This window comes from Lutzomyia longipalpis, chromosome 2, assembly GCF_024334085.1.
Source record: "Lutzomyia longipalpis isolate SR_M1_2022 chromosome 2, ASM2433408v1".
NCBI lineage: Eukaryota > Metazoa > Arthropoda > Insecta > Diptera > Psychodidae > Lutzomyia > Lutzomyia longipalpis.
Genome location: NC_074708.1, coordinates 540,192 through 548,376, shown reverse-complemented (window position 1 = coordinate 548,376; position 8,185 = coordinate 540,192). Strand labels below are relative to the sequence as shown.

The 8,185-nt window shown below is 42.0% G+C and overlaps 7 protein-coding genes across 9 annotated transcripts in view; 3 read left to right on the top strand and 4 right to left on the bottom strand.

Annotated features, from left to right (window-relative positions):
- Nucleotides 1–8,185, top strand: part of LOC129788401 (N-acetylgalactosaminyltransferase 7) — a 783,634-nt gene that overhangs the window by 512,817 nt on the left and 262,632 nt on the right. The window lies entirely within an intron of this gene.
- LOC129788435 (UDP-N-acetylglucosamine transporter) lies at nucleotides 41–2,629 on the top strand. Of its 2 annotated transcripts, none has more exons than XM_055824516.1 (3): nucleotides 41–243; nucleotides 322–441; nucleotides 1,490–2,629. In XM_055824516.1, exons 1-3 carry the CDS (start codon nucleotides 237–239, stop codon nucleotides 2,383–2,385), a joined length of 1,023 nt encoding a protein of 340 aa, XP_055680491.1. In that variant the 5' UTR covers nucleotides 41–236; the 3' UTR covers nucleotides 2,386–2,629. The 2 variants fall into 2 exon arrangements, with proteins under 2 accessions (XP_055680491.1, XP_055680490.1); XM_055824515.1 differs by having other exon boundaries at nucleotides 47–184.
- On the bottom strand, nucleotides 2,591–3,120 carry LOC129788465 (U6 snRNA-associated Sm-like protein LSm7). The gene is made up of 2 exons (XM_055824569.1): nucleotides 3,032–3,120; nucleotides 2,591–2,967 (listed from the first exon to the last, which is right to left on the bottom strand). The coding sequence occupies exons 1-2, from the start codon at nucleotides 3,047–3,049 to the stop codon at nucleotides 2,626–2,628; spliced, it is 360 nt and encodes a 119-aa protein (XP_055680544.1). The 5' UTR covers nucleotides 3,050–3,120; the 3' UTR covers nucleotides 2,591–2,625.
- Nucleotides 3,257–4,239, bottom strand: LOC129788451 (U1 small nuclear ribonucleoprotein A). Its single transcript, XM_055824552.1, has 2 exons — nucleotides 4,122–4,239; nucleotides 3,257–3,981 (listed from the first exon to the last, which is right to left on the bottom strand). The coding sequence occupies exon 2, from the start codon at nucleotides 3,974–3,976 to the stop codon at nucleotides 3,320–3,322; it is 657 nt and encodes a 218-aa protein (XP_055680527.1). The 5' UTR covers nucleotides 3,977–3,981; nucleotides 4,122–4,239; the 3' UTR covers nucleotides 3,257–3,319.
- LOC129788438 (elongation factor Ts, mitochondrial) lies at nucleotides 4,276–5,288 on the top strand. Its single transcript, XM_055824523.1, has one exon. It carries the CDS (start codon nucleotides 4,286–4,288, stop codon nucleotides 5,213–5,215), a length of 930 nt encoding a protein of 309 aa, XP_055680498.1. The 5' UTR covers nucleotides 4,276–4,285; the 3' UTR covers nucleotides 5,216–5,288.
- LOC129788449 (uncharacterized) lies at nucleotides 5,228–6,107 on the bottom strand. Its single transcript, XM_055824550.1, has 3 exons — nucleotides 5,773–6,107; nucleotides 5,562–5,715; nucleotides 5,228–5,505 (listed from the first exon to the last, which is right to left on the bottom strand). Exons 1-3 carry the CDS (start codon nucleotides 6,070–6,072, stop codon nucleotides 5,249–5,251), a joined length of 711 nt encoding a protein of 236 aa, XP_055680525.1. The 5' UTR covers nucleotides 6,073–6,107; the 3' UTR covers nucleotides 5,228–5,248.
- LOC129788420 (protoheme IX farnesyltransferase, mitochondrial) lies at nucleotides 6,199–7,957 on the bottom strand. Of its 2 annotated transcripts, XM_055824469.1 has the most exons (4): nucleotides 7,731–7,957; nucleotides 7,573–7,662; nucleotides 6,538–7,507; nucleotides 6,199–6,474 (listed from the first exon to the last, which is right to left on the bottom strand). In XM_055824469.1, exons 2-4 carry the CDS (start codon nucleotides 7,654–7,656, stop codon nucleotides 6,251–6,253), a joined length of 1,278 nt encoding a protein of 425 aa, XP_055680444.1. In that variant the 5' UTR covers nucleotides 7,657–7,662; nucleotides 7,731–7,957; the 3' UTR covers nucleotides 6,199–6,250. The 2 variants fall into 2 exon arrangements, with proteins under 2 accessions (XP_055680444.1, XP_055680443.1); XM_055824468.1 differs by having other exon boundaries at nucleotides 6,199–7,507; nucleotides 7,731–7,930.

The following is an 8,185-nucleotide window of genomic DNA, read 5'->3' as shown; positions in this document are numbered from 1 at the left end:
TACTTTTTTGGACAGCCTAGCATTTCCCCCCACACAACACACATGAAAACCCAAACCGGGCCAGTCCACGTAAACAACACAAAAATAAAATAAATTATTTGTTGCCTATCTCTCTGTGATAAAAGTGATAAGAGTGGCTGATTCAACTAATGTGAACGGATACAATTCAGTATGATAATAAAGAGTAAGTGGTGATTGACTTTTGTTGTGGTTTTCGGGATCAATAGTCAGCTACAATGAGAGGTGGGACACCGCAGCTCTTGGCGAGTCGTGCCCCCCATCCGTGGTTTAAGCTAATGAGGTTTCTGGGTTCATTTGCAGAGAACGAGAATACACTGAAGTATGTGAGTCTCATCACACTCACACTCCAGAATGCCATCCTTGGGCTCAGTATGCGCTATTCCAGGACACGCGAAGGAGATCTCTTCCTCAGTTCAACAGGTAAACACACTGGGCGGGCGGGGGGATTGCCTCATTCTTCTGGTCAGTAATCACACAGATATGTATGTAGTACGAGTGCCACATGTCCAGATTTTCAGCGGGGGGAGAGCTGGTAGAGATAGCGCACTTTGCGAGTAATTTATTATTCGCTCATTTACTGATAAGACTGATAACAAATTTCCCATAAGCAGAGGTTTATCACTTCCGTTCTGTTCAACGACAATGTTGGAAAAATATTTGTTGAGCTTCCGGACAACTAAAGAAGCTTTTTAAAAAAAAATTTCAAGGATACTTTAAAACAAATTTAAAAAAAAAAGTTAAAATAGGTTCTAGAAAAATAATTCTTTCAAGGTGTTAGGGATCGCAATTAAGTGGACTGTATTTTTATTTCATTCAAATTGATCTACGGTGTGGGTGGATGTGGCGAGAATGATCAGTAAATTGTGTGGGAATCTATAATAAATAAATTAATCTAATTAAATCATTTCTTAATATTCTATAACTTATTTTTACCTATTGTGTATTAGCTAGCCGCTTTTTGTTCCCTTCACGCCTATCGTTTCCTCTTGTAGAAAATCCTATTATAATTCATTTTAGTTAGCTAAATTTCGTTCATTTTATATATAATATCTTCCATTTCTTTTACATTTTGTTCAAACAGCTTTTTTAAATCAATCAATATTTTTACCATCCCTTTTCGCCGACAAATTCCTATAAAAGTATTTAAATTATTAGTGTCTAGTCTTCATTTTGTGACATAAATATATGCAGATTACTTACTATTTTACATGATTTTAACAAATTCACATTGGCGTCACTTCTAATTCATTTCTCTTTCTGTGCAACATACGCCTACTACGATTAACTATAAAAACTAAACCTCTCAATTCCCCGAAAGGAACTATTACGGCTATTTAATAATTAACACAAGGAATGTGGGGCTTGTGGCCTAAATCCTTGATTTATAATCCAACAACAAGTTAAGCCTCTCCGGCTCTAAATAATTAAATATTGCTTACAATGTCTCCTTATCTCGGGCTCTTTGTAGCTGTGGTGATGTCTGAGGTTGTGAAGTTGATCACCTGCTTGGTGCTCGTGTTCCTGGAAGAGGGGAAGGAGTTTACAAAATTCCAAGCTTCCCTGCATAGGACAATCGTAAAGCAGCCTATTGATACGCTAAAGGTATGCGTGCCCTCCTTTGTCTACATAGTCCAGAATAATTTGCTGTACGTGTCAGCATCGCACCTGGACGCAGCCACATACCAAGTCACGTATCAGCTGAAAATCCTCACAACAGCCATGTTCGCTGTGGCCATATTGCGGAAGAAGCTCTTCCCAACGCAATGGTGCTCCCTTGTTTTCCTCATTGTGGGCGTTGTGATGGTACAACTGGCCCAGGATGGGGGTAGTGCCACAGGAGGCAGCAGTGGCCCAGAGCAGAATCGCTTTATTGGCTTCTGCGCTGCACTGGGTGCTTGTGTGCTGTCCGGCTTTGCGGGAATCTACTTTGAGAAGATCCTCAAAGGTTCAGACATTTCTGTGTGGATGCGGAATGTTCAGCTGAGCTTCCTTAGTCTCCCCTTTGGACTCATAACGTGCTTCCTCAATGATGGAAAGCAAATAATGGCACAGGGATTCTACTTTGGCTACGACTTCTTCATTTGGTACTTAGTTGTCCTCCAGGCGGGCGGAGGACTCATTGTGGCCGTTGTGGTGAAATATGCCGACAACATTCTCAAAGGATTCGCCACATCTTTAGCCATAATCATCTCCTGCATTGCCTCCATCTATTTATTTGACTTTCAACTGAATCTCCAATTTACAGCCGGAGCTGCTCTTGTTATCTGCTCAATCTTCCTTTATGGATACGATCCGAAAACACAAGGGAAGATTGTCAGTGTACGACCAGCTGCAGATGAGAAACTACTCATCCCAAAAGTATAGCGATAAACTTCCGGACAGAACATCACACACTGAACACATTTTATCTTTAAAAAAAAAATGCCCTTTTAGTATTTATTTCCGCATTAGACTATACTCCTCCTCTTTTCCACGAATACGTATTGTCTCCGGGAATGTTTCCGGAATCACAGGAAAACCCAGGAAAGTGAGAGTATTATTGTAAAGAAGAAGAAAAAAAGAACAAACATACAGATGACATTTTAATAAATGAGATCCCAGAAATTAAGCATCTTGTGATATAAATGGATTCTGAATTGATTCCATGCCTTCTTGGGGGCATATCAGGACAACTGATGTACCTCGGCACACCACTAATCCCAAATTTCGCGTATCTTCTGCCAATTTGAATGGTTCATCGGGATCTCGGAGGAATTCTGTTGTATTGTCCAGCACAAGATTGAGGAGGGGATCGTACCCTTTGAGGACACCTGCTGCTTCCCTTCCACCAGCAAACTTCACCCGAATTGTCTTCTCCAGGTACTTACTGAGGTCCAAAATTGATTCCTTTCGGCGTTTTTCTTTTTCCTTGCCATCACCACCAGCACCGCCGGAAGTTGTGGGATTCTACAAAGTATTCCACTTTAGTAGTTTCTTTGTTATATTCTTGTCAAGATTCAATGAGCATTACCTTGCTTTTATCAGCCATTTAGCAGGAAATAAACTTTTTAGAAGCAAAAATTGTAAACAAAACGTTCGCGCACTCAATATTTTGTGAGGTTATGTAAAGTCTCCAAAAGTTAGCCAAATTAGAGAAAAGTCTCCAAAGAAATGCCGGTCACAGAAAGGATTGACAAAAATTAGATATTCAAGTAATTTTATCACAAATTCAGTCTTGAAAAATAAAAGACAACCATGAAAGCGATGTGCAATGCTTTTGCATGGTTTATTTGACATACATTTTGGAGACAAATTAAGCTTATTTCTTTGCAAAAGAGATCTTCATTGCATGCGTGGGTGTTATCTTGAAGCCCTGAAGTGCTTCCTTGGCCGCACTACTCTGCAACTCACTGGCAAACTCCACGAAGGCAATGTCGTGTCTATTGGGTACCAATCGAACTTCCTTGAAGCCAGGAAATTGATTGAACAACATTGAGAGCATCATCTCATTGGTCTCTTCCGGAAGATTGGTGAGGAAGAGAATTTGATTAGGTGGCTGCTCAGCTGTACTTGAGGCATTCGTTCCCGCAGAATCGGTATTATTAGCATTCTTAGCTTTCTTTGCCTTCTTATCCTCCGACGTTGCTGATTTCGGTGGCTTCACCTTCTTCGGGCGTTCCTTGAATGTTCCCTTCATCTTTGCCACCAAATCACTGTCTGTCTTGGAATACTGAATCCTCATGGGTTTGTCATAGAATGGAAATCCCTGCATTGTTCTCAATGCATTCGTTGCACTTGCAATCTCCTTGAAGATCACAAAAGCCTGCCCTCGCATCTTCAGTGTTGTCATTGCCACAATATCCAGGATTTGTCCAAATTGAGAAAATATTGCGTACAGGGATTTTTTCAGCTCCTCCTTTTTCACCTTCTCATTGAGATTATTTATGTAAATCGTGTGATTTGGTCGAATATCCATTTTATCTGAAAAAATTACGAAAATGTTTTGCAAAAGTTTTTTTTAGGTTAGGAAATTGTTTACATTCTTACATTACACCTTTCTGTATAAATAATAAACGAATACCAAAAAAGTTTTAACTCATAAATGAAAAGAAAGTCTTTACCTTAAATGATCTTCACGAATAATCCTTGAAATTAATATAATTCCTTGAGAAAACTCAAAAAATAACTTAACTTCTCCACACAGGAAACGTTTTAGCGTCCCTTTATACGCAGCCCAATAATAGTGCAAATTTTCCTCACTGGCGCTGTTGTGAAAACTTAGGTTATGTTATTTTTCTCATCTCACTGTAAGTCCCGGAAGATGCAGAGAATACGAGGATTAGTTTTAAGGACAGGTTTCCTAATATCCTCGCGTTCCTACAGTCAAAACAGCCCGAATGCATTGGCAACACTACGACGGAAAACAGGATATACAATTTCCAATTGCAAAAAGGCATTAGATTTGCATCAAAACAATCTCGTGGCTGCGGAGAAGTGGCTCAATGACCAGGCTCAGGCACTAGGATGGTCAAAGGCAGAAAAGTTGGAGGGGCGTAAGACCCAGCAGGGGCTCATTGGGGTCCTTGTACGTGATAATTGTGGTGTAATGTTGGAAGTTAATTGCGAAACAGACTTTGTGGCACGCAATAAGAAGTTCCAGGAATTCCTGGGCGCTTCCTCGGCCACGTGTTGGAAGTACATCCGGGAGAATGTAAAGAATGCCACTGATGTTTCACAGAAGAACCTCTCATCGGATGATCTCAAGGCACTCCTGGCGGCTGATGGGAAAATTCTCAGTGATCACTTGGCTCTTCTCATTGGGACTGTGGGTGAGAATGCAGCACTCAGGCGGGGAATTGGCTTCAAGAGTGAGGACAGTGGTGTCTTTCTCACGGGCTATGCACATCCATCACAAACGGAGGAAGATGGTTTTTCTTTTGGGAAATTCGGAGCAGTTGTGGCTTTCCGGCGCTCAGACACTCCGCGGGATCCGCAGCTGGAGCGTAAAATATGCCAACATATTGTCGGGATGAACCCAAAGAGGATTGGTGATAAGGCAGTCGATGAGGCGAATGAGGATGCCGACAGTGAGGATGTTTTAATTCATCAGGAATTCATTGCAGACGCCACAAAGACCGTTGGGGAGATTCTGGAGGAATCCCACCTGGAGGTGGTGAATTTTACGCGATTCGAATGTGGCGAGGGCAGTGAATGAGCATTTAGTTGTTCTGTGAGATAAATTGTGAATTTAATATCTCTTTCTAGAATAAATAGACATGAAATCCCGATAGAGCATATTTGAGTCATTCTCAAGTGTCCGGAATCGTTCCTTTTTGCCTCTTTTGTCAGGAAATTCCATCGGACGAACTTGCAGGAAGTTCCTCTGAGAGTTGAGAGAATTGTTCTCGTGGAGTTCCCCATAGAGGCGTCGATACTTTTCTGAATGAATGAGATTAATTTGCTGATAGAGAGCCACCGATGTTGACCACATATAGAGGAGGAACACTGAAAGAAAGAAAAATCAGATGTTGTACCCATATGAAGCTGGAAGGAAGTCTTACAGATGTAGAATCCTCCTGCACAAGTGGTGGCGATGAGTTCTCCAAGGGGAAGTTGCTTCTTCAGGGCCATCATAGCGATCACATGGAGTCCAAGGAAGAAGATAATCTTGCCCATATTGAGAATCATAAATGGAATGAGGAAGTATCTGTAGAGCTGAATGAGAAAATTTCAGGGGAAAATATGAAGGAAATATGAGGAATAAATCCCTACCCGGATGGCTCCAACAATCAAGAGGACACACGTAATGAGATGAAGAGAAATGAGGATAATGCACGTCTCCAGGAACAAAGTTAGATACTCCTGGGCAATGGAAACAATGCGGTGAATGAGAAAATTGTCCTGAACTTGTTCCAGCACATCGTACTCCTCCAGATACTCATCCACAGAGTCTTCATCCAAAATTCCCAGATAATACAGACAAATAGCCGAAGAGAGGGATGCGTAGAACCCGGTAAAAATTGTTCCAAGCCGTACGGAGCAGCAGAAACAAAAGTGGTCGAGGAGGGGCATCTTGTGACCGACTAAACCAAAAAATCAATGTATAGCGCATTCCTGGCGCTATCGCAATCAACGATCAGAGAGATGTGTGGTAGAGATAAACAGAGGGAATCATTAGAAATTGATTAGGCATTTAAGTAACTTAACAAATCTATTCACAAAAGATACACGCAGTACATAAGTTTCAATATCACGCCGCTTTTGTTGTATTCAGTGGCAGGATGTTGATGAGGTGCTTTGCTGTGTCGACATTTTTGGGATTAACACCACTTTTCAGGGTGTCCTCCTTCTCCAGGAAGATCCATCGTTTCTTGCTCAACAAGAAAAGAACCATAAGGAGGGGTAGGTGAAGCAGGGAGAAGCGGAAGAGCTTCCTTGAACTATTGCTGTCGGATTTTCTATAGAATTGCCAAGCTGAAATGGGATGGAGGAGATTAGCTTCTGCGGAGAGCTCAAAGAGAATGATTAAGAACTCACCTAAATATGTAAAATACCCATTCAGGGGTAGGGATGTCAGTGCAAACCACGTGTTGGTAACATCAAGAGCTGGTGCAAGGAGGGAAATCCCGGCAATTCCAACGGTGTACCGCAGAGCAACTCTCCGGCAGAGTTGTGGATCCGTCACAGCCATCATACGGTAGCCAGCACGTGAATAATCAGGTCGGAGGTTCCACGACAAAGCGTTGAAGTGGGGAAATTGCCAGGCGTACAGGAGGGCAGCAAGAATCCACGCTCCTGTGTCCACATGCCCAGTACAAGCTACCCAACCCATCACAGGCGGTATGGCACCCACCACAGAGCCCACCCACGTATTGAGGATACTATAGCGCTTCATTGGTGTGTAGATTGAGGTATAGAGGATGAGATTGGCCAATCCTAGGGATGCGGTGAGCCCATTAACCCCATAGTTGAGAATGGCAAAGCCACTCGCTCCGGCAACAGCTGCAAATCCAACGGCATGAAGGGGTGTCAGCATTCCCTTGACAAGAACACGATTCCGCGTACGAGACATTTGAGCGTCAAAGGGTACCTCGAAGAATTGATTGATGGAATTGGCAGCACCCGATAGGAGCCCCGTACCGAGGGAACACAGTGCAAAGGTGGTGAGATCAAAGGGAGCTGGAGCCATGGCATAACCTGCCATTGATGTCACCACCACGAGGGAAGTTAGCCGGATTTTTGAGAGTTTCAGGTACAGCTTGTGATTCGGTGCAATTGGTGTCACAGCCCACGTATCCCCCTTTGTCTTCTTCACCTCATTTGATGGGCTTTCCGGCAGCACCAGCGGCGGAGGCGTCATGTCGGGTGTAAGAAGAATCACGGGCTTCTTATCCCTCGCCACACTCTTTGGTAGGGACAATGCAATGGATTCATCGCACCTAATCTTAACTGTGTCATCATTCGCAATCTCCGGAAGTTCTGCCTTGGGATTTGTCTGTGTTGCATGCTATTTAGAGAAGATTTGAAAGGAAAAATTAATCAAAACTTCCACACAAAAAATGATTTTCTCACCCTTCTGTAGATGTTTGCCGCATGGGAACAGGTAAAGTTGAAGGGGCGTATTAAGTGGGAAGTTCTTATCACAAAAATATTCATCTTCAGCTAAAATTCCCTTTGATTAGCACATGATTCCACAATCGCACACGAAGATAAATAATAAACTTCCTAACCTCGTTATATAATGTTCCGCCCCCTGCCGGAGTAGCGCAGGTTATGGGGATTTCCTGTACTTCCTGGCTGTGCAAACTATTCCCAATGCCTTGATGGCATTTTTGTGTTAATTTGCTGCAGAAATGCAGGAAAAATCAGCGCTTGAAAATTCAGCAGGGAAGAAAATTTTCCCAAAAAATCACGCACTAAAATTCTTCTTGCTCGGGTTTAGAAAAAAATTTGACAGCTATTGTAATTTATATTTGAAACTGTTCCCAAAAATATCTTTATGTTAGAAGGATGAGATAAATACGGAAAATTCATGAATGTCATTTCTTATTATTTATTTATGGAAAGAAAAACTTTTTTTTTGTTAAAAGGAAGGCAAGAATAAAATAAAAAAGATTTAGTTAAAAAGAATTTTAAAAAAAATGCAAGCATCCTGCAAAAACTATTCGTTAGTTGAATCATCCGC

Excerpts from the sequence above, each read along its gene's own strand:
- LOC129788435 (XM_055824515.1), top strand. Across the intron at positions 442-1,489 it reads TCTCTTCCTCAGTTCAACAG|CTGTGGTGATGTCTGAGGTT; the intron begins GTAAACACACTG and ends GGCTCTTTGTAG.
- LOC129788451 (XM_055824552.1), bottom strand. The coding sequence starts at position 3,976 with ATGGATATTCGACCAAATCACACGATTTACATAAATAATCTCAATGAG.
- LOC129788438 (XM_055824523.1), top strand. The coding sequence starts at position 4,286 with ATGTTATTTTTCTCATCTCACTGTAAGTCCCGGAAGATGCAGAGAATA.
- LOC129788449 (XM_055824550.1), bottom strand. The coding sequence starts at position 6,072 with ATGCCCCTCCTCGACCACTTTTGTTTCTGCTGCTCCGTACGGCTTGGA. Across the intron at positions 5,716-5,772 it reads TGATTGTTGGAGCCATCCGG|CTCTACAGATACTTCCTCAT; the intron begins GTAGGGATTTAT and ends TTTCTCATTCAG. Across the intron at positions 5,506-5,561 it reads TGCAGGAGGATTCTACATCT|TGTTCCTCCTCTATATGTGG; the intron begins GTAAGACTTCCT and ends TCTTTCTTTCAG.
- LOC129788420 (XM_055824468.1), bottom strand. The coding sequence starts at position 7,656 with ATGAATATTTTTGTGATAAGAACTTCCCACTTAATACGCCCCTTCAAC. Across the intron at positions 7,508-7,572 it reads CGGCAAACATCTACAGAAGG|CATGCAACACAGACAAATCC; the intron begins GTGAGAAAATCA and ends TTCTCTAAATAG.